This window comes from Felis catus, chromosome E1, assembly GCF_018350175.1.
Source record: "Felis catus isolate Fca126 chromosome E1, F.catus_Fca126_mat1.0, whole genome shotgun sequence".
In the NCBI taxonomy this organism is placed as follows: domain Eukaryota; kingdom Metazoa; phylum Chordata; class Mammalia; order Carnivora; family Felidae; genus Felis; species Felis catus.
The window spans coordinates 60,918,629-60,946,234 of record NC_058381.1 but is presented as its reverse complement, the minus strand read 5'-3'; the positions used below and the strand labels follow the sequence as shown (position 1 = coordinate 60,946,234).

The window sequence follows — 27,606 nt, the reverse complement described above, 5'->3', positions numbered from 1 at the left end:
AGAAACGTGAGATCATGACCTGGTCCAAAATCAGGAGTCGGTCACTTAACTGACCGCGTACCACCCAGGTGCCCCAAGTGCTCTACATTTTAAAGTGTCTCCTCGGGTCATTTCTTTGCCCACTCTTTTTTTTCTTTCTGTCTTTCTCTTCTCTGTCTCTCTCTTTTTTTTTTTTTTTTTTTTTTGACAAACTTGAGACATCTTCATCCATGACTTCTTCCAGTACGTTTCAGCTCTCCTCTTTCCCTCCATTCTGGGACTCCGTGGCACCAACACTCAGCGTTCGTGGCTGTCCCTCAGCTCCCTGGGCTCTGCTCATTTTTTCCAGTCTGTTTCTCTGTGTTATTTGATGGGGTGATTTCTGTTGTGCTGGTTTCAAGTTGATGGATTCTTTTCTCTGTCATGTCGTCACCTTCACTCGGCCGTTAAGCCGCCCGGCGAACCTTCTGTTCGGTTACGGCACCTCTTCGTTCTCAGTTTCTGTTTGATTCTTTGTGAGTCTTTCTAAGGCTGCACTAAACTGCTTGTTGGAGCGCCTTAAATAATTAATGGCTGCTCTAAAGTCCTTATTAGAGAATTTGAACATCCGTGTCATCTTGGTGTTAGCACCTGTGACTGCCTTTTCTCTTCCTGGTTCTTGGTGCCTTTTGCTTGTGACTGGACACTTTGGGAATTGTGCTGTGCGCCTCTGGACTCCATTCCAGGCTCTCTGTGCAGGCAGCGGCCCGTGCGGTGTGTCGCACGCGGGTCCCGCGGACTCTTCAGCAGGACTTTTGTTAACGCTGCAATGTTTGCATAGTGAGAAGAACGGTGAGATCGACCAGCAGCGGGAGCAGTATGAAAACCTGAAATGGAGGCTGGAGAGGAAGCTCGAGGAGCTGGATGGTGAACTTGCTCTGCAGAGGCAGGTAGGACGTTCCGACCGCGGCCCCGTCTCAGCTGCCGGCTGGAAACCGAGTTGTTGAGCGAAAGTCGGCCTTTTTGTTAACTGTGTGGTATCCATGGGGTCCGCGCTGAATTACTGGGGCAGATTTCCATTCTGGGCTGGGCTGGGGGATGTGGCGGGCGTCTGAACCTTCGTCTGTAGTAACCCCCTGGGTGTCTCTTTCCTCACAAAAGGATACACGTTGTCTCCCTTATTTTAGAAAAAAGTATTGAAAAGTTAAAATTTGAGTTACTTACTGTAGAAAAGAGCTGGGGCTCACAGCGTGGTCACTGTATTTCTTTTGGGGAAAACCATAGGTGGCCAATCCTAAGTTTCGACAGAGTGGTGCCGGCTGGCAGGTGGTGCTTAAGCCTGTCACCACGGTTTCCCCTCCGTGACACTGAAACCCAGCCTGCACGTCTGACGGACTCAGCTGCGTTGGGGTTTGGCCGAAGGGGCCCGTTCTCACTCGTGGAGCCGCATGGGTGCAGGTGCTGGGGTGACGGGCCCCCTGGTCTCCACGGAGCGCGTGCTGAGCTGCTGTCCTGAGAGCAACAGCAGTGTTCATGGAAGCTGCATCCACGAAGGTCCTTGTGCTCCTCACAGCAGGGACACGGTTTTGACCAGGATTTTACGGGTGGGGGGCTGAGCCTGGAATCCGTGACCAACCTGCCCGGGATCCTCTTCGTACACGGCACAGGTGTCATATGAGTCCAGGATGTCTCCGGAGTGTGAGCTCTTACCACTGTTCTCCTGCCCTGGGATTGCTCTTGTCGGGGAGCCAGAACTCCTGTCCCCTCAAGGGTCCTCTACTTAAAATAAGAGTCAGGGGCGCCTGGGTGGCTCAGTTGGTTGAGCGTCCGACTTCAGCTCAGGTCACGATCTCACGATCCGTGAGTTCGAGCCCCGCGTCGGGCTCTGGGCTGATGGCTCGGAGCCTGGAGCCTGCTTCCGATTCTGTGTCTCCCTCTCTCTCTGCCCCTCCCCCGTTCATGCTCTGTCTCTCTCTGTCTCAACAATAAATAAACGTAAAAAAAAAAAAAAGAGTCAGATTGACATGAGACGGGTTAAGAGGAGAAAACCAAGTGTAACAGGCGTGCGTACGGGGAATCCACACGGACAAGGAAATTCCAGAGACCCACCAAAATGAGATATATATGTCATTCTGAACTAAGGAGAAAGAGCTTTTGAAATCTCCTGCAGAGGATTTCTTTTAGAGTTTTCTGGAACTAAAGAACTTTGTCCATTATGGATGGATTTGATTTTGGAAACGGCTCAAGTTGTTAGGGCACGAAACTGGGGCCCGAGCAGCGGGATGAAGGAAAGAACAGTTGTGACTTCACCGGGAGGTGAGGAGGTTTCCTGAGTCAGCACCAGGGTCACGTCCAGAGGAATTTCCAAAGGGCCCTGGGCAGTGGTGGGCCGTCCCAGTTCGCAGGCAGGCACTCAGCGGCCCCCGGAGGCAGCGATGACCCTGGGGAAGGGTGGTCGGCTGGGCCGGGCCTCTGCTGTGACCCAGGCAGGCTCTGGCTCCAGCTCCCCCGCCAGTCAGGAGGGCCCCTCACAGCCACGGGGAACGCCGGTTTTCCTACCAGCCCTACTTCTGGAAGGAAGGAAACGATGTTTAAACTCCCAGCTCTGGTGTTGCACCCAAGGTGGCTGCTGGGAATGTGGTAGCATTTGTCTAACGTGATTCTGGAACAGTCTGAGCCCATACGGGTTCGCGGGGAGCAGGATGCTTTTGCTTGACCCCAACTCTGGTTGACCCAGGCTCTTACGTACTCATTGGCTTCAGGGTTTCCTGTTTCTTGTTTCTAAGGATCTGTGTCCATTACTGACTTGTCAGAAGGTAGAATTGACTCAACGGTGATAATGGTTTTTCTCCTGAAAAATGAAATACAAGATAGAGGGAACTGAGTTGGTCTGTTTGACTCTTACTGTGCCTGCGAGTTGTAGGCAGTGGGCTGAAGGGAAGCTTTTTTTCTTTTTTCCCCCTGTGTTGGTTAGCATCACAGGATTAGAAGCCACTGGAGTAGAAATGGAATGATTGATTTATTCGTTCATTTAGCTAAATGTTTTTTATTTTTGAGAGAGAGAGAGACAGACAGACAGACAGACAGAATCCGAAGTAGACTCCAGGCTCTGAGCTGTCAGCACAGAGCCTGGTGTGAGGCTCAAACCCATGAACTGTGAGATCATGACCTGAGCCGAAGTCAGATGCTTAACCTACTGAGCCACCCAGGTGCCCCAACAAATATTTTTTTAACACAAACCGTGTGCTAGGCGTCCTCCCAGGCCCAGAGTTAGGGTGTGGGCGAGCTGGCCCTCCATGGGGCGAGATGGACACCTGAAGGGTGTAGTCTCTGGTGGAATGTCCCAAGGGTGTCACCTGCATGACACAGTGAGGCAGGCTGGTGGGGCTGGCCTTTTTAAGGAGGGCGGTCAGGAAGAGGGCTTGTTAGCAGAAGTCTGCCAGTGGCAACGTGTGTGGAGGGCACACCTGGGGGGCCTGGGGCAGGCCTTCAAGGTCGAGGGGGGCTGAGGTGCTGGTGGCCGTGTAGGGCTCACAGGCAGCAGCCCTGGGTAGAACGCCAATGATGTCAGGCTGCGTGGGAGGTGGCTCCTGGACGTCCTGGCCAGTGTGTTGGGTAAGAGGTTGGGTAAGAGGGTACTTTGCACTCCGGAGGTCAGCATGGGGAGGCCACGAGGTACGAGCTGGGAGCCTGGGGCATTGCCAAAGGGCAGGTGTAGACCAGGGAGCCTGGGCAGAGCCTTCAGTGGGAGGATGGGAGGTGAGGGGCCTGTCAGGGAACCAGGAGAGTGGGCGCTCTGGAGCAAGAGGAGGGGTGAGAATAGGTGTGCACTGTTCTGGGGGCTGGGCGAAGGGTCCTTGTCACCCGGGCCAGAGCTCTGCCGCGTGACCCAGCCCCCCACAGCCCGCAGAACTTTGAGCAGAGACCAAATGCTTCGTGGTCTTGTAATATGTTAGGAGGAAAGAATCCCAAATGATTTTTGTATTCTGGTCCCAGTGAGTGTTACTCATGTGACTTCTCATACGTCGTTTTGCTTTTCAAAGGATAAAAAGAGTGAAGTATGCTTTCCATTGTACTTCTCTGAGTATCTCTGAGGCTCCCGCTGACCTTCTGAGATCCAGGGATCCAGCGTGGGCACGTCGCTGGGCAGGTGTGTGGCCCCCGCCTGCCTCCCCGGGAGACGGCGGACCAGGGAGGTGGTGGGTGTGGCCACACTGTCGGGCCGGCTTCAGCCTCCTCCCAGAGCCTCCTTTGCGTAGCCGAGTCTGTCCAGGTCTCTTCAAGAGCAGGGTCACTTGGGGTCCTGCTTGCTGTGCTGTGTTGCCTGCGCGCTTCTCCGTGGGGATGGGCTTCACGGGCCCGACGTCACCTCTGCTCTGACCACAGGGCTGGGCCAGGTCACCGTGAGATTTCGGGGCAGGAGAGACCAAGACGAACTGCGGTTTTCTGCATCAGCCCGGTCTGCTTCTCCTCAGTGTGGCTTCTGCGTCCCTGTTCTCCTGAGGACCGAGCACGTCCACGCCTCTAGTCCACGGGCAGGTGGACCCTGTGGGGCTGTCTCTTCCCCTGAGACCATTGGGAACGGACAGTAAGAGACTAAACACGGAGAGAGCCGTGCAGTGGAGGGAGTGGAGGGGCCTCGGCTGGAGAAGCAGCAGCCCGCAGGGAGGGGCTGTTGGGAACGTGGTGCGGGGAGCTCAGGCCCCACGTGTGGTGGGGGCTGGCCTGGCGTCAGCTGGGGGTCTGTGTACGGGCAGCCACCCCCACGTGTGCAGACGGAGCAGCCAGCGGGCAGGAGCTCGGCACACTTCTCCGCGACAACGTGGAACTGCCCATCTGGGGAGAAGGAAGGCCGCGGGTGTGGACCCTGGTGCCTGAGGTGTGGGGCTGACGGGTGGGACCCCCATCCAGCGACAGTGCCCCAGTCGGCTCAGCGATTTACATACAGTACATGCACCCGTGTAAGGGCCGAGACAGAAGCCCCCGTCACCTGCGGTCCCAGCAGGCGCCCTTGTGGTCAGTGAGCACCACTCTGGCCCCGGCGAGCGCGGGTCTGCTTCCTGCCGTTGCGGGGACGTGTGACTATACCGGCCGGCTCCTCACCCGCGCGTGGACGTTTCGACATTTGCGTCATTTCCAGTTTGAGGCCATTAAGAATAAAGTTGCTGTGGCCGTTCTTGGCAGGCCTGCATTTATTTGGGTAAATAACTTGGGAGTAGAGTTTCTGGCTTGTGTGCTAGGGGAGTATTTGACTTTGTAAGAAATCACCGACCCATTTTCCAAGACGTTTGTGCCATTTTATGTTCCTCCCGGCGCCAGCAGATTAGAATTTTAGCCACTCTGCATCCTTGTCGGCACAGAGTATTTTCACCTTTTCCCATTTCAGCCATTTTAGGGGCGAGTCGTGGTGTCTTGCTGTGGCTTTCATTTTCTTGTCCTCGGTCGATGTTTATGCATCTTTCCGTGTGTTTGTTGGCCGTTAATATATTTTTTTGTGTGAAGTGTCTGTTCACCTTTTTGCCCTTTTTAAAAGGTGGATTATTTGCCATCATGTAATTGATTTGTTAGAGTTCTTTATATATTCTGGAATCAAGTTCTTAGGTACATATATTACAATTTTCTCCCATTCTAGGCCTGGTGTTTTCCTTTCCTTCACAGTGTCTTGTGAACAGCAGGTGATATAATTTTGATGACATTCCAGTGAGCTGCTTATATTTCTTTTTTTTTTTTTAATATTTATTTATTTTTGAAAGCGAGAGAGCGTGCGCAGAGGGGAGGCAGGGGTGGCTTGGACAGAGGATCTGAAGTGGGCTCTGTGCTGACAGCTGGGACGTTTGAGAATTGCCAGCCCCATGGAAAAGGAGCTGAGAATAACAGGGAGAATGACCCTGAATAGAACAGAGATGACTGCTCAGTCACTGGTCCTGTAGCCCGCCACCGTGTGCCCACTTCAGATGTGAGGCTCCTGGGCGGTCAGCAGGAGGCATCCGGCCCAGGCTGGACGTGCCCACGCAGGCATCTGGTTGTCCTTGCCGGCCTCGATGTCCATTGACCAACCAGTGATTCTGTGACTCCCCCTGCCCTTCGGCCGGTCCAGAGTGGGGTGAGGACAGGGTCAGCCACTCCTCCTGACGCGTCGTAGTTTTCAGGGTCTCAAGGTGCGTCGTGGGGGCTTCCCGTGATTAGTGCCACCAGAGATGTGTTTTGCATCTGAACCCAAGAACAAGATGCTGGGAGGAAGGGCCAATCACAGATCAAGAAAGAATTCTGACAATTAAAAGTATTTTTAAAGAAATTAACTCAGAATATAGACCAAAAAAGACAAAATCTGGGAGAAGATCTAAGAGACGTGGAGGGTAAATCAGGATGTCCGATTCAGTGGTCACATTCCAGAAACACACGGTGGAAAACAGGAAGGGGGGACTATTGAGATGGCCCGGTCGCTTCACAGGACAGGGACTTGAGAACAAAAGGCCTGCAGAGGCCCGAGCAGCAAGTGGGAGGTGTTTCAGAGGCATCTGGAAACCCACAGAGGGGACACTGGACACAGCCTGTCCCGCTTCCCGGCCGCGGCTGAGGACGGCAGATGGGTCTGCCCACGCAGGGGTGGGGAGACTCCTGCAGATGCCAGGCGCCGGGGAGTCTCCGGGGAGCAGCTTTGCGGGCCCGGCCTGTGACCGAGGGCTCCACCTGCAGCCGCCTCCGTTCCCTTCCAAGTTCAGAACGGTGGGAACCGAGAGATTGGAGCTGGAGAAGGCCTCCAGGAGGATGGGGCCCTGAGCTGGCAGCCTCCTGCTCCTCGAGGGCTCCGCTGGAGCCGATGGGCCTGGTCCAGGCTGGGGCTGGGCTTTCAGCCCCCCGGAGGGGCGGAGGGGCGGAGGGGCAGAGGGGTGGTGTGGTGGAGGGTCTTCCCCGCGGGAGCGCACCCCAGAGGAAGGGGCTCGGGAGCCCTGGCGAGCGCACGGGGCCCGTGAAGAGCAGCCCGGGCAGAGCGTTGAGCCTGGAGAACGAGCGTCGGTCACGCTGCCCGAGTGGCCGGCGCTAAGGGGTGGGAGGGAACAGAGTGGCACGAGGGGAAGGGAAGGGCACGGTAGCCGGAAGTCCCGGAGAAACAGCGGGCTGCCCATCTGAACCAGGCCCACAGCTCCCTGGTGGTGCACGGTGAGTGTTCTAGCCTCGTGATCCTCACGATGCCGCAGCGATGTTTTAGGTTCAGCCTGTGGGGGGAGCTTGGGGGACAGGAGGCGGCCTCCTCACAGAGCAGGCCTCACGGACCGTGGTTGCCATGTCGGGATGTGTGGGATGGGCCTCTCTACTGCCCATCCTGGCGAGGAGCCAGCAGAGAGCACAGGACACGGGCGGGCTCACGGTGGCGTGGGTGTGCTACGTGGAGACACAGCGGGAACCACCCGGAAAGCTGTCGGCAGCGCTGAGCCCGTGGAGGGGCAGGATGAGCGGACCGGGGTCCCCGTCCCAAGCCCCCAGCGGGTCTTTGTCTGTGTGCCCCCAGGACAGGCCCAGTGGCTCAGCGGGTGCTCACGTCCATCGAGGCGATCTGACACCACGGGCCCGCTGAGGTGCTTTAGACGAGCGTGACAGGCCGTGTCTCCGATGCTGGCGTGGCGCCCCTGCCACCAGGGAGGATCTCTGCGTCCTGCCGGCTTCGGGCCCGCCCGCCTGGCGCCTGGTCGTGGCCGTGATTTCTGCTCGGGTACCGCCGCCTCTTCTCACCGCGGTCCCTTCCTGATTCAGGAGCTGCTGCTGGAGCTGGAGTCCGAGATGCAGAAGAGGGAGCACGAGTTCCGCCTGCAGGCCGACCGCATGAGCAACGAGGTCCTGACACACGAGCTCAAGGTGCGGCGGCCCTCGGGCCGTGACAGTTCCCGCTCGGGAGCAGGAAGGCCGCCTCTGGGCCGGGCGGCGGGGTGATGCGACAGGAGGGCTGGCGCCACTGCTCTGGTTGCCCCTGCCTGGGGAAGTGGGCCCCCACCCGGGTAGGCTGTCCCCCCGATCCCCGCGAGACCCCCCGCCATCCACCTGCGTGCTCCACGAGCTCGGCTGGGCCGGTGGGGGGTGGTGCGCATCCATTTAGGGCGGAGGAGGCCAGGCCAGTGGTTGGGGTCCGTGTGCGGCTCTTGCCCCCGGCCAGGGTGCTGGCCGCCCTTCCTGAACGTGGGTTCTTTAACACACCAGCCAGGTGCTGCTGGGGCACACTAGCGTGCACGCCCGGCCTTTGGCACGGACGCAGGGACCGGCCCTGAGGGAGTGGGAGGTGGTGTGGGGGAGCGCGAAGCAGGGCTGGCACCTGGCCCGAGGCCGCCACCCGTGTGGGTTATACCGCGTGGGCGTTCAGCAGGTGCCTCTGAGAGACCCCTGCCGTAGTACCCAGTGAGGGTCATCCCAGGCCGCCAGCCTTCCCACGGTGCCGCGGTCTAGGGGGCAGCACCCAGTCAGCCAGGGGCCCCGAGAACCCTGGCAGTTCTGCGTGGCTGTGTCTAGGCTGGGCAGGGCCCAGCCCAACCTCACCGTCTGGCCGGGACCCTACCTCTTCCCTTAGTGCCAGCCGCGTCCCCCCACCCCCAAGGGGCACCTCTGCATGGGTACCGCAGCCCCACCCCCAGAAGGCCCCACAGGGACCCTCACAAGGCTGCCTGGTGACTTCTAGGAGTCCCGGACCAGACAGCAGGCAGCACACGCAGAGCCGCACCCTGGGCTCCGCGGTGGGGTGGGCGCTGCCGTCAGCGGAGGGCGGCAGAGGTCGTTGGGCCGGGGACACGCACGTTGCAGGCCCGCCCGTCCCCCGTCTGCCCTGCGGGGCTGTTACACAGGCCGCAGCGGACACACACCAGCTGATCGGGGCGCTGCAGCCGTTATGTCACCCGCAGCTTACGGCTGAGGAAACCGAGGCCCCGCAAGGTTCTTCTAAGATGGAGCGTGTGGGGAGCGCGGTCTTCCACTCTCCACCTAAGTGCTGGATTCGAGTGTTTAGGATTCACCGATGAGGCAGGAAGCCAGGTGCAATCGTAGCAGTGTGCCGGCGCCAGTGGGCCGCGGGCCCGCCCAGGTGGCCGCGCTGCCCTGCACGTTCGCTGCGTGCTCCTCACGCGTGAGCACGGCCTCGCGGTTTTGTCACCTCTTGGATTGTAAGGTTTCTTCTCTTTCCCCAGGTTGTTCCGGTATCAGCCTCATTTTGAATTCTCTCTCCCTCGAAGGTTAAACTGTTGGACAAGGAGCTCACGGCTCTGAAGGAAGCTGCAGCACAGGCCGCGGAGTCGCTGCGGAGCGCCGAGGCCGCGAACTCAGAGCTGCGGGACCAGCTGCAGCGCGGCGGGCAAGAGCTCAGGGACCTGGCGGCGGCCAAGGACGCGCGGTGTGGAGCCGCGCCTGCCTCCTGGGGCCGGGCCCGCGGGGGGGGGGCGGGGGGGGGGGCTCTGCTTTACCCGCTAACGTTTCCTCCGCCTCAGGATCAAGGACTTAGAAGGCCAACTTCACTCGGAGCAGCAGGCCAGGAAGAAGGAGGAGGAGGCGTTCAGGAGGAAGTGAGTGTCTGCCCTGGCGCGCGGGGTTGGGTCCAGGCGGAGGCTGCCGTCAACCTGGGCCGTCTGGCCTTTGAACTCACTGCTCGGGATTTTCTCAGTGGTGCTCAGGCTTTTTGGCGTTTCAAAACTTTTAAACTTAAAAGTCGTATCGGCCAGTTTGTTAATTTTAGATTGCAGCAACAAACGTCACTGTAGCGGTAAGGGCGCCTCTCGTTTTCCTTGCGGCCCCGCGCCCTCTGGCTTCTCAGGAGCCCCCTCTTCCTGCCGAAACGCTGATCGCTTACCTTGGTGTGGGCCGTGTGCCCCCCGCTGCCTGCCGGGTGTCGGGGTGGCCCAGTGGGTAGGCGGCGGGCCCCCTGGGGCGGCGACCCTAATGAAGCGCTTGGTGGCCCGCCCAGGCTGAGGCGTGTGAGGCCAGCAGGACGAGGAGGGCGCAGAGAAGGCACAAGGCTTCTGGGGTAGGGTGGGCGCGGGCGAGCGCGTGCCCTCGGGAGCAGCCCGGGCGAGCCCGAGGGGGCAGCGTGTGTCCGGCTGTCCAGCTGCTGCGGGACTGCCTTCCGTTCCCTTTTCCGGGGGAGCGGCACGAGACTGCACGTGACGCACGCGTGTGGCGATGGGGAAGCTAGTCGGGAGCGAGAACGCGGGGGGCTGTGGAGCAAGGGCGACCCGGGGGCATTCATGTGGCCGTGGTGTCTGTGCAGCACGTGCTCGCAGAGGAGAAAAGCTTTACAGCCCGTGTGCTGCCCGTTTTCACCCGGAGTCAGAGCCCCCTGAGCTGGGAGCTGCCTTCCGGACACCGTCGACCTGTATCCACCTCGGCCCGGGCCCTGTGCACACGACGGAGAGGGTGGGCCTCACTTGTGCGCTCCCGCTGGTGGCGTGTGGGTGCCACAGGCACAGCAGAACGTGGCCTTGCTGGAACCCGTAGGCCCGGAGTGCCAGGACCTCTCGCTTGGCGCGCTGTGGCCACTGGCCTTTGGCTTGGGCGGCCGTGGAAGACTTTGGCACTTTCAGAGTCTTTTGAATCATAAACTGAAATAATTTAAAAAATGAATATAACTAAAAAAACTTACCTCTGAGAGAGAGACAGAGTGCGAGCAGGGGAGGGGCAGAGAGGGGGAGACACAGAATCCGAGGCAGGCTCCAGGCTCCGAGCTGTCAGCACAGAGGCCAACGGCGGGACCGGAACCCACAAACCGTGAGATCGTGACCTGAGCCGGAGCCAGACACTTAACTGGCTGAGCCCCCCAGGCGCCCCTAATCTTTAGCGTATCAGAACTGTTGGCATCAAGAGGTAGAAGTGTTCAGGAGCACCCGGCTGGCTCCCTCCGTGGAGTGTGCAGCTCTTGGTCTCAGGGTGGTGAGTTCGAGCCCCACGCTGGGGGAAGAGATGACTTGAAGATAAAATCTCTTGAAAAAACAAGAAGTAAAACTGTTTGGTTACTGTTTAAAACGTATCGAAACAATCCCTACCATTGATTTAAAAGTACGTGAACCAGCCTTACGTGTAACTTTCCTTTTTCTCCTGCCCGAACTCCCATTTTTACCTGACTTCCTCAGGACCTTTGTCCGAATATAATGAATTTTTTTGCCCTTCAGAAATTTGAACTCCGTCACCTCTAACAACAATATGTAGATTTACGTAAACTGAAAACGACACTAACCGGGGTCACCAGGCTTTAGGTGTTCTGAGAGGGTTGTAAGTGCAGGTCTTACGATAGGACGTACTTTACAAAACAACATACCATAAAAGTCAGTAATCACTAAGTAAACTGTAAAGGCTCCTTAGGAACGCCCCTCTCAGGAGGCAAGACGTCCCCACTTCAGTTTGCAAGCAGACCGTGTGGGGCTGGCCACCTCGTCACGCTCACGGCCAGGGGGCAGCTAGGTGGGCTCTCTGCCGCATCTCCTGGGCCCTGAGCGCCTTCCGGTTACGTGCCTGGATCCACCTGCTGGCTTCTCGTTCGGAATGGTGTCGTGTCCTGTGTCTGCTGCTCATGTGGCGGCGCCTCCATGTCTGTGGCTGGCCACGTGTCTGCGTATGGTCAGCAGGACCGTCCACGTTCTCTGTTCCCAGAAGCTTAGATAAGAGGCTCTTTGAAGACTTACTCTGTGACCGTTCCATAGACCAGGTGTCTTTCCACTCAGCGACACTGTGTCTGGGAAGCTGGGACGTTGTGACTCGAGCACGTTTGCCAACACGATGTTTACACAGTAGGATGGTTTTTATTTTGTCGCAAGCTTTACCATTTCTCTCTAAGACCTCAAGCTTGCAGATTTAGGGAGAACGTTCACCAGGCCACCTAAACAGCAAAACCCACCTTCGCTGTGAAACCATTAGCTGGTCAGGTGGCTCTGCGAGACCGTATCTCTTCATTTTTCAGTCCAAGCAAGTGAATTTGTCTGTGTTTGGAGGAGTGTCATTGAAACACCGAGAATTCTAGGACACACCTCGTAAAATGTCACGTCCTAAAGTGGTCCAGACGAAGACAAATTCGCGCTAGTATACTTGGCACATTTTATTTTTTTTTAATTTTTTTTTAACGTTTATTTATTTTTGAGACAGAGAGAGACAGAGCATGAACGGGGGAGGGGCAGAGAGAGAGGGAGACACAGAACGGGAAGCAGGCTCCAGGCTCTGAGCCGTCAGCACAGAGCCTGACGCAGGGCTCGAACTCACGGACCGCGAGATCATGACCTGAGCTGAAGTCGGCCGCTTAACCGACTGAGCCACCCAGGCACTCCATACTTGGCACATTTTAAAGCGCGTTATCGGCACACGCGGATGCTTCGCCTCGGAACCTGCCGTGGGATGATGCAGCGTCCCAGGCAGCAGATGGGGCCACGGCGACGGAAGGAGTAACCACCACCACGCGCTGCAGTTGGAAATGACTACTCATTTCACCAGCCGTCATGATCAGACTTTCCCGGTTTGACGCAGAGAAGGGCATGTGCTGCCAGAAAGTAACGCACAGCAGCCAGCGTGTGTTCATGTCTTTGCCGATAGAAGGTAGAAAATCCTGACCAGGTTGCACGGTGGGTAAGATGAGGCTTGATTGTAGTTAGAACGAAAAGTACATAATGTGACCTGACAGAAAGGCTTCACCATTTCACCGGGAGATGCTGGTGGAATCTAAAAGAAACCACTAGAATTATATTTTTGGGGCTTTCAACTTTTTACTGAAACCAAGTGGAATAAAAGCATAGAAAGGGCTGAGCGTTGCCAGTCAGATGTGCACACGACACCTGCCAATTTGGTGTGGGGTCAAGACGGGCGTCTGTTCTGGTGATGGAGTTCTGGTAAGTTTGGCGTCTCCCAGCAGAGACAGAAGCGGCCGCCGTCCCCCGGTCCCCAGTCACAGGGAAGGCATCCGGGTCCTGGACTGATGGAGAGTGATGGCCACGTCCCACCTTCAGGGGCTGCTAGGAAAACCGGTGAGGGTGCTAGCGATGCTGCTTTGCCGGAGCCCCGGCTTCCGGGGCTTTTCTTCCGGGGGTGCTGAGTTCCAGAGTCGGGCCAGGGGCCTCTCAACCAGTGTCCACCCGGCGAGTGTCCACACGGCTAGGGGGCCGGAGCTTCCTTGGCTGAGGACATGAGCACGACAGCCCCAGGTCCAGGGTACGAGCAGGAGCGAGGAAACCGCGGGCGAGGTGCCTGGGGACTGGAGCGGGGCCCACGCCAGCTGCCGGGACCCCTGCTTGTGTTTCAGGCACGAGGCGCTGGACCACCTGGCCAGGGAGAAGGACGCGGTGCTGGTGGCTGTGAAGGGTGCCCACGTGGAGCAGCTGCAGGCGCTGGAGGCCAGGGCGCTGGAGTTGCAGGCCCACGGCGACAGCCTCGAGCTGCAGCTCCGCGGGGCAGAGCGGAGGCAGGCCGAGGCCTTGAAGGAGAAGGACGCCGCCATGGACAAGTGAGTGTGGGCGGGCGGGCCTGGGCGCGTTCCTGGGGCTCTCTGGTTGTTGTCTTCCACCGTTTCTCGTCCTTTTCTTCTTTTGAAATGGTGTCGTTGCTATGTATGCAGTCACTGTGGTAAAATACACACAACATAAAATTTTCCGTCCTAACCACTCGAAGCCACAGTTTGCGGGCACGGAGCACACGCGCGTTCTTGTGTGCAGCCTCCACCGCCGTCCGTCTCCAGACTGTGTCTTGGAAAGTGGACGCTGTCCCCGCTAAACCCCAGCTCCCCCCTCCCCCTGCCCTGGGGCCTACCATCTCCTCTCTGTCTCTGTGAACTTGACTCCTGCAGGTCCCCCATATGAGTGGGATCCTGTAGTACCTGCCTTTTTGTGACTGGATCATTCCACTTGCCAAGATGTCTTCAAGGTTCGTTCATGTTGTAGCCTCTGATAGGAGTCCCTTCCTTTTTTTTTTTTTTTTTTTACTTTCGAGAGCGTGAGCAGGGGAGAGGGGCAGAGGGAGAGAGAATCCTAAGCAGGCTCCACGCTTAGCTGGATCCAATGAGCCTCGGATCATGACCTGAGCCAAAATCAAGAGTCAGACACTTAACCAACTGAGCCACCCAGGAGCCCCAAAGATTCCCTTCTTTTTCATGGCTGAGTAATATTCCATTGTGTGGATGGGATCATAGTTTCTTTTTCCAGTCATCTGTCAACAGACATTTGGCTCATTTCCACGTTTTAGCTATTGTGAATAGTGCTGCTGTGATCGTGGGTGTGCAAATATCTATTCAGGTCTCTTCTTAGAATTGTTTTGGGGATATACCAGAAGGTCAATTGCTACATGGTAATTCTGCATTTAACTTTCTGAGGAACCACCACCCCGTTTTCCACAGCGGATGCGCTGCTTTGCACAAAGATTCTAATTTCTCCATCAACTGGTTTCTTCTTAAACCCATTTTTCTCTCCAGCATCTAAGCCAAGTCACGCCACGTAAGCAGTCGTGTTCGCCTGTGCACAGTGTCCAGGCTGGCGTGTGTGCACACGGGACCATTGGAACTGGACTCAGTCTCCTGGCTGCCAGTGAGGAAGAGGCTGTGTTTACTGATGATGGTTAAGACAGTTAAATCGGTCATTTCTAGGGTTCACCTTCCTTAGCAACTGGCTTTTCCTGTCTGTCTGGGAAATGTTTCTGGCTCTGCCGAATTACATTTCCATTTTGGAGGACGATGGCTCTGACAACCACAGAATACAGGGAAGTCAGAGCTTATCCAGGAAGGTTTCCTTGGGTGGAGCGTGTGGTCTTGTTGTTTGATCTGTTCAATGCACGCAGCAGTAGTTGGAGGAGCAGAAGGGGCAGTGTGATGGGCAAATGTGTTCCCGCTGTCCCTCCTGCTGGGAGGGCTCTGCCGGGCCCTTCACGTGGCCGCTGTCGGGATCTACAGCGCTGCCTCGCGTGGAGGCCGTGGGCCGGCCTCCTTCTGCCTGCACTCGCCTTGCGGTGTGTCCCTCCTTGTGTTCCTCCGTGCGACCCAGGGAGTGTGCTGTGGCCCAGTGCTGCCTGCGACCGTCCCTGCCCTTTCATACTGAGACAAAGGCTGTTTGAAAACCAGCAACAAAAACAGCCCGTATTTTGGGCCTGTTACTTCGTCCGGCCTATTTGTGATGATGAACGCCACAGTCGAGAAGCAGCGGCCCCAAGGTGGCTTTGAGAGAACCCGATCACGCCCTGTGCCGCCATGTAACCCACGATAGAGACACACGGCAGGCCACACAGGCCGTGCCACTTCCAGGGCCCACGGTTAAGGCGCAAAGAGATAGAGGAAATTATTTAACCCAGTGCATCCAAGATACTGTCGTGTTGTACAACATTAACAAGTAATCAGTATAAAAACTAATCATTTTTTACCTGACAAAAATTATTACTGAGATATTTTGTATTGTTTTGGTGCTAAATTTTGAAGCCACATCTCGGTTCGGACCAGCCCTGTGCTCGGGAGCTGTGTGTGGCCCGTGGCCCCATGTTGAACAGCACGGGCCTGAGTGCTTGACTGCGGGCGTCCAGGACCTGGAAGGGTGGGTCCTCACAGTTCCAGAGTGCGGACCTCACGGGGCTGGGTTGTTCTTGGCACGTTGGAGCGGCAACCGGGATCGCATTCGGGAGAGCAGCAGAACCCTCGCGGTATTCAGATAACTTGGTAGGTGTTCGCTGGAAACTGAGAAGAGATAAAAATATAGTTCCAGAGTTCTGGCGACTTCTCTCGCGGTTCGGGAGGCCCGACACGCACACGGACTTGGTAGGAGCAGCGTCAGGGAGAAGAAGAGGAAGTCCATACAGGACGTGCCTCTTGATGTTGTTTGAGGCCTGGGCAGGTGACTTTCCGGGCGGCCAGCTGCTCTGTTTCCCACCTGGAAAGTCAGAAAAAGCTCTGATGACCGGTTTACCTGCTGGCTGGCATCCATTGCCCCTTAGAATAAAGTTGCTGGCGGGTGGGCGATGAGCACAGTTTCACTTTAGAAATCCAGACCGGGTCCCGGGTGTTCTGTGTCCACCCGGCTTCTCCGTGACGTGTGGCCGACAGCGTAGCCGGAGGAGATCGCTCACGTCCCCCGTCACGTCAGACACTCGGTGCCGAGGCCCAGATCCCGCGGGGATGCGGCTCCAGGGTAGCGCACACCGAGGGGCGCCCCTGGAGCATGGCCCTGGGGCCGAGCCCTCCTCTCCTGTCACCTGCAGGTGTCTTAACTGGTTTCCAACTTTTAGCAGCCCTTTGTGATCTTAGGACGGGTTGTCTCAGGTAAGAGGTCAATATGAGTTTGTACGGATTGTACTGGAAATAATTTGTTCAACGTACGTGAAGAAAAACGGACTTTTTCCTGTGGCTAAGAATGACGCTGGAAACTCTATACTCGACAGCCTTTCTTACTCCTTTGAGAATGTCTGTGACTCCGGATTTATTCCATGCTGTTTCCAGGCAGGTTAGCGGTACAGCCCGCGGAATCTTGATGTCCACTGGTCAGGCTTGATTTCCTCTGGAGGTGTGGGTTCTGTGCCTTTCCCCTTAAGGATGGGGAAGGAAATGGGCCAGGGCCACAAACGGGGTCAACACACAGCAGGCGGCCTTTTGTGCGTCAAGACTGTTGCTTCCCTAGCTAGTTAGTATCTCTAGGTGTCGTCTCTAAAGTTTCTCTTCTTGGGCTATTTATCCAAGTGTAGTGATTCTACCAGGCGGCCTAGGGGTTCCTGTACAGCCTCGTTTTACTGTTCGGCTTGAAAACCTGTAGCGAGCGTCTCCATGTTGAGGGGCCGCGTGCGGCGTGGCCCAGGTGAGCCACACGGCACCACCTCAAGACCGCGGGCTCCGCCAGTCTCCGTGGCTCGCCTCTCCCTGCACGTCTGGCACGGACCTGGCGCGTTGTAGGTGCTCAGTCGACGGCTGGGTGGGTGGCATGGATGGTGGATACGTCTCGCGTGGGACCGTTTCCTAATCTAGGCAAGGAGGTCTCCACCCTGACATGGAAGAGACTCCGGTGTGCAGCGTGCCCTTTGAGGGCCGCACGCGCGTGTGAGCCTGTGTGCTCGGGGCGCCGTGTACAGGAAAGCTTGAGCGAGCGAGCGAGTGAGCTGCACGCCCACGTTCACAGAGCTTCCCTCCTTCGTGCAGACTTTGTGAAGAGGCGTCGGCTCTAAAATCGGGCTGGGATGCCCAGGTCGCCCAGCTGTCCAAGGACCTGATCTCCAAGGACCTTCAGATTCAGGCGCTGCAGGAAGAGGCAGTGGAGCTCAAGGCACAGCTGGCCAGGTGCCAGCAGGACGTCGGAAGGTGACTGCCCCCGGGGACGTTCCCGAGATGCTCTTCTCACTGCGCGCCCCGTGGGGGCGGGGGGCCATTCTAGGTGCTAAGGGTACAGAAGGGAACAGAGTCGAGGCCCCGGCCTCACATCCGATTGTGGGGAAAAGACGAGAAACCAGACAGAGTGTCTGGTTGTGAGAAGGGAGAGCCAGCAGGATGGGCTGATGGGGGGCGGCCAGCGGAGGCCTTTCCCCGGAGGTGGTGTCGGGTCTGGAGCCGGTGCCGCGGCAGCTCTCCTGCCCCGTCCTGTATGGGGAAGTACCTCTTCGTGTGTCCTGTCCCACCCCGTCTCTTCTCATCCAGTGGATGAACGCTGGAGTGAGGGTCACGTTCTCTTTCTTGAGGAATAACTTAGATACGAGGAAACTCGTTTTGGCCGTGCAGTTGGAGTCCTGACCAGCATGAACACCTGTCAAGCAGGCCTGTAGTCAGGACCCGAAACCTTCCCGCCGTCCGGCATGTCCTCACGCCTCGCGGCCGCCGCCCACCTGCACCGGCCCCGCCGCTGCGCGTCCCTTCTGCCCCGTCCGCGATTCTGTCTCAACGGAGTCATGCAGCATCTGGCTTCCCGTGGTATTTATTTGGACATTTATTGCAGGTTTTCTGTTGTTCTGTCTCAGTTTGGGGAATTGGTGTCTTTCAGTGAGTTTGCCCATCTCGTCGAATGGTTGACTTCAGTGGCATAAAATTGTGTATCGTGTTTGTGTGTCTCGTCTCTGACGTGTGCAGAATCTGCGGTAACGTCCACTCTTGTTTTGGATGAGTCTGGCTGGAGGCGTATCAGTTGTATCGGTCTTTTCTTTAAGTCTGTTTCTTTTGAGAGAGAGCACGAGAGGGGGAGGAGGGGCAGCGAGAGGGGGGAGACGGGGAATCCCGAGCAGGCTCCACACTGACAGCACAGAGCCCGACGTGGGGCTTGAACTCACGAACCGTGAGATCGTGACGTGCGCTGAGGTCAAGAGTCGGACGCTCAACCACCCAGGCGCCCCAGTCACGAAGTCTTTTATTAATGCATTTGCATTTACGATTGTTATGGCTTCTTTTATTTATTTTATTTTATCTTATTTTACTGATGTAAGTGATCTCTGCACCCAGCGTGGGGCTCAAACTCCTGACCCTGATATCAGGAGCTGCACACTTTTCTGACTGAGCCAGCCAGGCGTCCTGGGTTGCTGTGGCTTCTTGGTGACTGTCCCTCGATTAGCAGGACGCAGCTGTCTTTATTCTGGATAGTCGTCCTCCTTGCTTGTCTGCTGTGTCTGATGTCAGTACGGCCACTTGGGTGCTTCCTGCCTGGTGTTTGCGTGCACACCCTTCCACGCACTGACTCTGACTTGTGCTGAGGTCAAGTGCATTTCTTACCGATCACACGTGCTGTGTCTTGCTTTTCCTGTCTCCCCTGACAGCTCTGCCCATTCACTGGACCGTTCAGATCATTTAATTTAATGCCAGGATTAATGTGTTTGGGTTTAAATCGCCAACCTGCAGTTGGTTTTGTATTTTCCTCGTATTTTTTGTTCCTTAATTTTTCTGCCTTTTAAAAACTCAGTCGAGGGGGTGCCTGGCTGGCTCAGTTGTTTAAACGTCCAGCTCTCGGTTTCAGCTCAGGTCATGATCTCACAGTTTGTGAGTTTAAGCCCCGCATCAAGCTCTGAGCCGATAGCGGGGAGCTGGCTTGGGAGTCTGTCTCTCCCTCTCTCTCTGCCCCTCCCCTGTTCGTTCTCTCTCTCTCTCTCTCTCTCTCTCTCTCTCTCTCTCTCTCTCCCTCTCTCTCTCTCTCTCTCAAAAAATAAACAAATAAATTTTAAAATAAATAAATAAATGGATAAACAGTTGAGTGTTTTTTAGGATTCCATTTTATTTCCACTGTTGTCTTATATAAACTTTTTAATTTATTTCATGGTTGTTCTAAGATTCACAGAATGCATAGTTTGCCGTTAATAACGTCTAGCTCTTTGTATGTAATATAAAATCCTTACGACCTCCTGTTTCTCTTCACTCTCCTTTGCTGTTGTCGAACATCTTACTTTTGTGTACGTATATAATTACATACGTTGTTTTTGTTGCTTTGATCCGATAATGTCCTTTAATTAAAGACAAAAATTGAAAGAAAAGCTTTATGCTTTTTCCGATATTTATTTCTGATGGCTTTTCATTTTTTAAAAATCAAATTTAGGGCACCTGGGTGGCTCAGTAGTTTAAGTGTCTGACTCTTGGTTTCGTCTCAGGTCACGATCTCGTGGTTTGTGAGTTTGAGCCCCACTTTGGGCTCTCTGCTGACAGCACAGAGCCTGCTTGGGATTCTCTTTCTCTCTCTCTCTCTCTCTCTCTCTCTTTCTCTCTTTCTCTGCCCCTCCCCTGCTCACGTGCTCTCTCTCAAAAATAAAAAATTTTTAAAAATTAAAAAAAAAACAGTGAAATTAGAGAAAAGTCAAGTTCAAAGTTTCCATAAGGTGTAATCTTTCTTCAGCCCCCAGATGTCCTTTGACGCCCCTCCCAGCGCAGCCTTGCACTCAGCCCGTTTGTCCGAATTTCTTTGCCTTTTCTTTCTGAAGCGTGTTATTACCCGATGGAAAATTCCAGGCTGGTGGTGTTTTCTTCCCGTTGAAGACGACTTGTTCTCTCCTGGCACTCGTCGTTTCTCAGGAGGGTTCCGCAGGCACCCTTTGTTCCTCCACACGTGTTGTGCCTTTTCCTCCCGATTCGTGTTTTTCCCTTCATCATTGGTTTGTGGTGATTTGATTGTTCGTGTATGTAGGTGAGGTTCTGCGTGCGTCGCCTGCCGCGGTTTCCACCGGCCTTTCTCTGCTTGCCCCCTTTCTCCTGGGAGTCCCAGGTGCCCGTGCGTTAGCATCCCCTCGGTCAGCGGCCTTTCTCGCTGCAGTGTGTGATCGGCCCACTGAGGCTGAGGAGTTTTCATTTTCACCTTTCTCCGTCTTACGTGTGTGGTTGCTTTCTGTCCCCGATCATATTCACGACGCAGTCCATCCCTCTTGTTTCTGGGCCGTTCTCGCTTCCTTGCGCCTCTCGCCAGGCCCGCTGGTCGGATGCGGTGCCCTTGTGCGGAGAGCGTCGGGGCTTGTCCGCTTCCTCCCGCCCGCGCTGCCTTCTGTTCCGGCCGCGGCCGGTGGCGGCACAGAGCCTGCACACGGCGCCCTCAGGTCCCGACCATCGGGGCCTCGCGGCCCGCGGCTGCTTCTGCAAGGCCGGCAGGAGCCCCCCTGCAGCGGGCAGGACGGGGTCTTCCAGGGCCTCACTAAACAGGGGCCGCCTGTCCCCCGCGCTCACGACCCGGTCGCACTCGGGAGACGTGTGCAGAGGCCCCCACCGCGCGGCGGGCGAGAAGTCCAGGGCCGGGCTGGCGCTCGCTCTCTCACCCTCAAGTTTGCTCCCCCCCACCCCCAGTGCCCACTGCACACGGCGTGCGCTGCCCCGTTCCAGCCCAAGGACGCGCGTGCCCCCATGGCGCCGGGTTTCCTCCTGTGTCCCCTCCGCTGGGACCTCTGCAGACCCGCGTTCCGTGGACGTGGGGCTGCTGGCTTTCGGAGGTCTCTCTCTCTGGCCTTGCGACTCCGCGTGCTCTGTGCTGCACATGCCCCCGAGCTCTCCGGGGTCGCTCTCCGCAGCTCCGAGACCCTCGCACCTTCTCCGGTGAAGCAGCTTTCGTGCTTTTCCTCAAGTTTGCTCGTTTCTTCCCTTCTCTTTCTTGGTTCTTCTCTTTCTTGAGGTCGATCTTCCGTGCTGCTGGTCTCCTCGGTTCCCGGGCGTCCCTGCCGTCTGCCCGGCTCTGACCCCGAGGCTGCCCGTGGACTCCACTTATCCTCCGTGTCTACACGGCGGAGACTCGTCCCGGCTGCCGTGCCGCGAGACCGTCGCGCGTCAGCAAGTGCGGGCCAACACGGGCCGGCCCAGCGGGGGCCCGGGAGGGACCCGAGTGCGGGCGGAGGCGCCTCCCCGCGCTCTGCCGCCTGCCACACACCTTTGCTTTTCGCGTGCGAGGGGACGGGCCTCAGGAGGACGTCGGCGTCCCCGCAGGTATAAGCAGCAGCTGCTGGCGGCGGCGGAGCGGGAGCAGTGCCTGCAACGTGACAAGGTGCAGCTGGAGCTGGACTGGCGACACCGCTGTGACAGTCGCGAGAGGGACCACTACCGCGCGTCTGAGGACTTGCTGCAGGCTCTGACCGCCGCGCGGGACCAGGTCTGTGCCCCGCGAGGCCCTCGCACTCCCTCCTGCGCTGTGGCACTGGTGGGGGGGGCGGGGGGGGCGGGGAGGCGGCTCTGGGCTCGCAAACCCCGCCGAGCAGTTTGACTTACAACAAAAATTCAGCGGAAGGTGTCCCTGTCCTGCCCGCCAGCCTTTTACCCGTTTGTTTCTTTTCGAGAGAGTGAATGCACGTGAGCAGGGAACGGGCAGAGAGAGAGAGAGAGACAGAATCCTAAGTGGGCTCCAGGCTCTGAGCTGTCAGTTCAGAGCCCAACACAAGGCTCAAACCCACAAACCGTGTGATCGTGACCTGAGCTGAAATCAAGTCAGTCGCTCAACAGACTAAGCCACCCAGGCACCCCCGGCTGTTTTATTTTCCCATTAAGAAAACAGTGCCAGGGGGATCCCTGCCCCCTGTGCACAGGGGACCGGGCGGAAGGGGCCGCACCCCGAGCCTGATGCTGCCGCCCGGCCAGCCCCGACCGCCGCCTGGTCCTGGGCCGGGGGGGAGGGGGGGGGCCGCTCCCTCCTGCGCCTGCTCTCTGCTCCCGGGAGCCTCGTAACTCTTCCCACACGAACCGACTCCCACGTGTCTCCCCAGGTTGCTGCCAAGCTCCAGGAGACAGAGCGGACGCTGTGTGACCAGGAGGTGGTGCTGAAGGCCTTGACCCTTGAGAGAGACCAGGCCGTGCAGGCGTTGAGGACACGCGGGCTTCTTCCTGAGAAGGAGGTGCGGGTCGGCACGGCCGCCCCCCGCCCTGAGCCTCCCCCGGGGACGCCGCTCCCCAGCCCTCTCCTGCGCCTCCCCTGCCCCCCCAGCCGTGGTGGTGGGAGAGCGGTCCCAGCGGCACCAAGTCTCCTCAGGTGTCGGCGCAACGGGGGCCATTCTGACACCTGAAGGAGCTGAGGTGACTCTGGACTCAGAGTCCAGATTTCAAGTGGACCCCACGTTGAAATCTCAGACCCCGCCTTCAGACATCACACCACGCAGACGCCTAGCGTGAGGTCGTGTTTTATCCGCGGAGCTGTCGCGGCAGGTCGCCGTGTGCCGCCATCTCCGCCATCCGGGTGCTGCCCGAGCGCCTCTCCGCGCCAGGTCTGCCCGAGAGCCTCGTCTGTGGCCCTGGGTCCTCTGACGCCGAGGCCGGTGCCGCAGCCCCAGAGACGCAGGGACCCCACGTAGCAGTTTGCAAGGAGCGGAGCTGGGCTGCGAGCCCGGATGCCCGAGGGCCATGGTCGGGGGGCAGGGGCAGCCTGAGGCTGGGGCGGCGAGAGCAGGAGGGCTGGTGGGGGGAGACTCCTCCAGGCCTGTGAAAGAGTTCTTGGTTCTTGCTTTATATGCAGCGAAACGCACAGACCTTTAGGGCACAGGTCAGTGAGTTTGACGTGAAGGACCCATGGGCCCAGCCCTCCAACAAAATGCAGAGCATGTCTGTCACCCTGGAAAGTTGGCCACACCCCTTCCCGTTGGCCCCCTGCTCACCCCAAAGGCAGCAGCTGCTTGGACTTCTAGCTGGTTGTAGGGACCCGGGTGGGCAAGGTTTGCTCTAAGATGATGCAGTGGCCACACGTCTGCAGACCCGGCTTCTGACCGGTGTTAAGATGTTGGTAATTTGGGGCACTGGCTGGCTCAGTCGGTGGAGGGTGCAGCTCTTGACCTCAGGGTCATGAGTTCGAACCCCACACTGGGTACAGAGATCACTAAAGCAAAAGGGTATCAGTAACTTGTCCTGACCTGTGTGCAGAAGCCAGGACCTCTACTTGTCTCAAGGGTTTTAGGTTCTAGCACAGAGTCAGAGGGGACATTTGATGATTCTGTCATGGTCACTCGTGAGAATTGTCAGAACGCAGGAAACGGATCCCATGTCTGTGTGGGCATCTGGGCAGGAGCCTCTGCCCCAGAGAGAACGTGGTGCTGGAGGCGGAGGTTTCTTCAGGCCTCGGCATCACAGGGTGGGAGGGCCCGTGGGGAAGGATCAGCGGGTGGCGGGGACACCGGTGTCCTCCCTGCCACGTCGCTGGCCCCAGAGCCAGATCACTTCCTCATTTTAAAAGTTGTAAATAAGGCTTCCTGTCCTGCTAGCTTTGTCGGTTTTGGTGCTGACTTTGGAGAATTCAGCGTGTCATCAGTCGTCCAGGAGGATACCTCAGGGTACAGCAAAGGGCTCTTTTGTGACTCAAGCCTGGGTCTCTCCGGGGAGGGCAGAACTAACAGGTTAGACTTTATCCCAGAGACACGCAGCTTCACCCGTGGTGTCTGAGCCACCTGACATACAGCCGTGGCCGTTTTCTCCCCACACAGATCTTGCTGACGGATAGCTGGCCAGAGCCTGACGCTGGGTTGCATGGTGGCCCCGAAGGGACAGGCTCCAGTCCTAGCCGCCAGCTCTTTGAGATGCAACCTTACTTGGAAATAGGGTCTGTGTGGATGTAACCAGTGCAGACGAGGTCACGCTGGAGCAGGGTGGGCCCTAGTCCAATATGACCGGCCTCCTTATAAAAAGAACACCACGTGGAAGACAGAGTCGCAGGGAGATGGCCACGCGCCGACAGAGGCAGAGGTGTGAGTGACGTGGCCCCAAACCAAGGGACACCAAGGTTCTCTGGTAAACACTAGAAGCTGGAGGAGGGAGGAAGGAGTCTCACCAGAGTCTCCGAGGTTTGCTCCCAGCCTGAGGCGTGTGCCCCGTAGTGAACCCCGGCCCGTCGTGGGGCTCGCCTCGGGGCCCCTGAGGGAAGCCTTGTCGCCGGGCTGCTGGGAGGTCTGGGAAAAGCCCACACGGGAAGGTGCCGGCCTGACCCCGCCTCAGACCCCATCCTCCTGGTCCCAGGGCCCTTTGTTCAGTAGTTTGACCTCCGTCCCTTCATGAAAAGCCACTCAGCCAGTTGGGCCGGGTGACGGAGCTTCGGAAGTGCTTGGGAAGACCTTCCCAGCGGGGCAGCCTCTCCCACCCGCCGTGTCAGCCTGGGGCGGGGGCGCGTGCAGACCGGGCCCCTTCTTGCTCCGGGGGCACGTGGGCCAGGCCGAGGGTGCACAGCGCGCAGCTCCCGTCCTCGCCGGCGGTGGCCCGTGCTCGTTGCGGAGTGGCGGTGGGGGGGGGGGGAACCCGGGGGGAACCCGGGGCCTCTGGCCGCGCCCTCCGAGGACGGCACTCAGCCCGCGGTTGGTGTTCGAGGCGGGCTGGGAGCCGGGAGTCCCGCCGAGAAGGTTGTAGCCCGCCAGCCACGCCGAGAAAACACTTCACTCCTGTCCACAGACCCGCACGCATTTGACCCCGTGTCGGGGGCCGGGAGCCGAGGCAGGCTGGACGCGGCAGGATGCGCCCCAGGGCTGTGTGCAGGCGCCAGCTGGCGTGCCGCCGCGGTCTCAGAGCCGGGACCGGGGGTGGGAGCTGTGCGCGGGCCGGGCTGACACGGTGGGATGAGCCTCGGATGCGAGCCCCGCAGGAGGCGGGGCGCCCGTGCTCCCGCTTCGTGGGTGTCAGCACGTCGGTGCCGGTGCCGAGGCTGCCTCGCGGGCGTAGAGGCGGGTCCTGGGCAAATAGGAGGTCAGGGGCAGCGGGCGGGGTCTCTAAGGAAAAGTCGGGGGGATGAGCCGTCAGGTCCCCGCTGTGCCGCCCGGCTGCGTCTTACCTGTGTGGCGGCCCCTTCCCACTGGCACCACTCGGCACGGAGGTGCGCGTGGGGCCTCAGCGGGGACCGCATCAGTCACGCCCCCGGTGGTAATCCCAGGCTCCGGAGGGCAGGCTCTCCCCGTGCAGAGCTGCAGGGGAGAGAACGCAGCCCGGGCCACGGAGGCTCCGGCGCCACGCAACGTCACAGGTGAGGTCGTGCCTCCTGGGGCTGGCTGGGCTGCCCGGGGGTTTTGGGGCTGATGCTGTCGTTCCACTTCATGGAGGAGGAAGCCAAGGCCCTGTGAGGGTGGTCCCTGCCCCACGTGTGGCAGAGGGGACGTTTGAGCGGGGCCAGGCCAGCGCCAGGGCCGTCGGGTTCTGCCGTCGTGCCCGCGAGGGAGCAGCCGTGAGGTTTTGCCCAGGAGCAGGTGCGGAATGCGGTGGCGGGCACGAGAGCAGGAAAACAGGTCGCCCCTCCTGTCAGCAGTGTGAGCGGCGAGTGGGGGGGCGGAGGAGTCGGGGGTGGAAGGCAGGGCAGGTGCAGAGCAGAGCCCGCGAAGCCCTCGATGCCTCGACAAGGGGTGTGGGAAAGCTGGGTCCGCGCTCAGTAGAACAGCTAGCTTCTTTCTGGAAGGAGAGGGAACGTGTGGCCACTGCGGGAATTCGACAATTTCAGTTTAGGGGAGTGGCCTTGGGGACCAGGTGGACCCGGGGTCCAGCTCGGCTCCCGTGTGGCCTCCGTGGCGCTTTTGTGAGACGCGAGCGAGTGCCTGGAGCAGGTGGCGGCAGCACGGACAGCGTGGTGGCCGGGTCACCCCTCGTTAACTCGAGCGTCAGTTCCTGCATCTGATGCGGGCTCTTTGTGAAGCATTAAAGGGGGCCTGTGACCCAGCACCTGGCCCGCTGCTGGCACCAGCTGGGGGAGCCCGCTCGCGGGGCGTGGGGGGCGTGTTACCACTCCTGAGGACATGGAGGTCGCACATGGTTGCACCGTGCTGGCATTCTGGTGTTTTCTTTTTTATTTTTTTTATTAAAAAATTATTTTTAATGTTTATTCGTTTTTGAAAGAGAAAGAGACAGAGCATCAGCAGGGGAGGGACAGAGAGAGAGGGACACACAGAATCCAAAGCAAGCTCTAAGGTCTGAGCTGTCGGCACAGAGCCCAACGCGGGGCTCAAACTCACGGACTGTGAGATCATGACCTGAGCCGAAGTCGGACGCTCAACCGACTGAGCCACCCAGGCGCCCCTCTGGTGTTTTCCTAGTTACTGCTCTCTCTGGATCTCGGTATGTGTCTCTGTGCACGTGCTGTTTCTGTATAGTCTGTGTTGTGCTGTATAACTGGGATTCCTTTTTTTCATTTCTCCAATCATTATGTTTCATGTTATTGTAATTCTTCAAGACACTTCGCAAATGGTTGTGTATTTTACCATGTGGGCCTCCTCTTCCCAGCGGCTGCTGAGGTGACTGGCACCTGTCACCCTAAGGCTGCACAGGCACGTGGGTGCCTCCCTCTGAGCTCGGTAGCAGCTCACCTTCTTGGGTAGCGAGGTGCCGCAGGGCTGGCCAGAGCCCTCCTGGTGCAAGCAGAGGGGGGCCAGCCACCAGCCGGAGAGTGAGGAACTACCGCGTGTGTGTGTGTGTGTGTGTGTGTGTGTGTGTGTGTGTGTGCGCACGCGCATGGCACCCTGGGGCGGCCCACCTGCCTGCTCGCAGGGTCAGCAGCAGCAGGCAGGACGAGGGGTTGCAGGGGAGGAGCCGGCGCTGTCTGTGGGAGGGGGGCCCTGCAGGGGAGGAGGCTCTGTCTGGGGGGGGGGGGTCCCTGCAGGGGAGGAAGCGGGTGCGGTCTGTAAGTGCGCATCCCTGAAGGTGGGGGCCCTGCCTGGGCTCACGCAGGACAGGCCAGGCCGCAGGGCTCAGTTACCTGCCCCCTTGTGTCGGGCACCCCGGTCCTGTGCTGGCATGGCGGCAGACGCTGGCTTTCTGGAACTCGTCTGATTTTCTGGTTGTTTGCAGCCAGAAGCATGTCCCGCTGCGGTGAATCCTGGTGGTCAAAGGTAGCGGCCTGTCTCGCTGTCATTTGGAAGGACACAGGCACTGACTGTAGGATTCCGAGGCGGTAGGGCTTTTTCCTTCCTGTGTCTCTGGGCTCCCGGTGGCTCTTGTGAGAAGTTGGCAGAAACCTTGTATTTGCACCTGTGCACGCCACCTAATATGCTGTGTTCCTCGGATTGCTTTTCTGGTCCTTTTTTCTCTTTATCTGTGATTTTTTAGCAAGTTGATTATGATGTACTTTTTGGTATGATTTTGTTTGTGTTTATTTTGCTTTGGGTTTCAGTGGACTTCTTGGATCTGTGGACTTGTTTTTATCAAATTTGAAAATATTTTGGCCAGGGGCACCTGGATGGTTCCGTCGGTCAAGCGTCCGACTTTGGCTCAGGTCATGATCTCATGGATCTTGGGTTCGAGCTGAACGTCAGGCTCTGTGCTGGCTGCTCGGAGCCTGGAGCCTGCTTCACATTCTGTGTCTCCCTCTC

General features: G+C 58.0%; 1 protein-coding gene across 13 annotated transcripts in view; it reads left to right on the top strand.

Annotated features, from left to right (window-relative positions):
- CCDC57 (coiled-coil domain containing 57) overlaps nt 1-27,606 on the top strand; it is a 102,649-nt gene that overhangs the window by 12,991 nt on the left and 62,052 nt on the right. For 11 of the 13 annotated variants that reach the window (XM_023244368.2, XM_045044960.1, XM_045044958.1 and 8 more), the window contains 8 exons: nt 800-908; nt 7,711-7,812; nt 9,171-9,328; nt 9,423-9,497; nt 13,208-13,408; nt 17,063-17,221; nt 21,287-21,449; nt 22,057-22,185. In XM_023244368.2, the coding sequence (XP_023100136.2) occupies nt 800-908; nt 7,711-7,812; nt 9,171-9,328; nt 9,423-9,497; nt 13,208-13,408; nt 17,063-17,221; nt 21,287-21,449; nt 22,057-22,185 (1,096 nt within the window). Of the gene's footprint in view, nt 1-799; nt 909-6,868; nt 7,120-7,710; nt 7,813-9,170; nt 9,329-9,422; nt 9,498-13,207; nt 13,409-17,062; nt 17,222-21,286; nt 21,450-22,056; nt 22,186-27,606 lie in introns of those variants that run through there. The other 2 variants (XM_045044963.1, XM_045044959.1) reach the window with 2 other exon arrangements.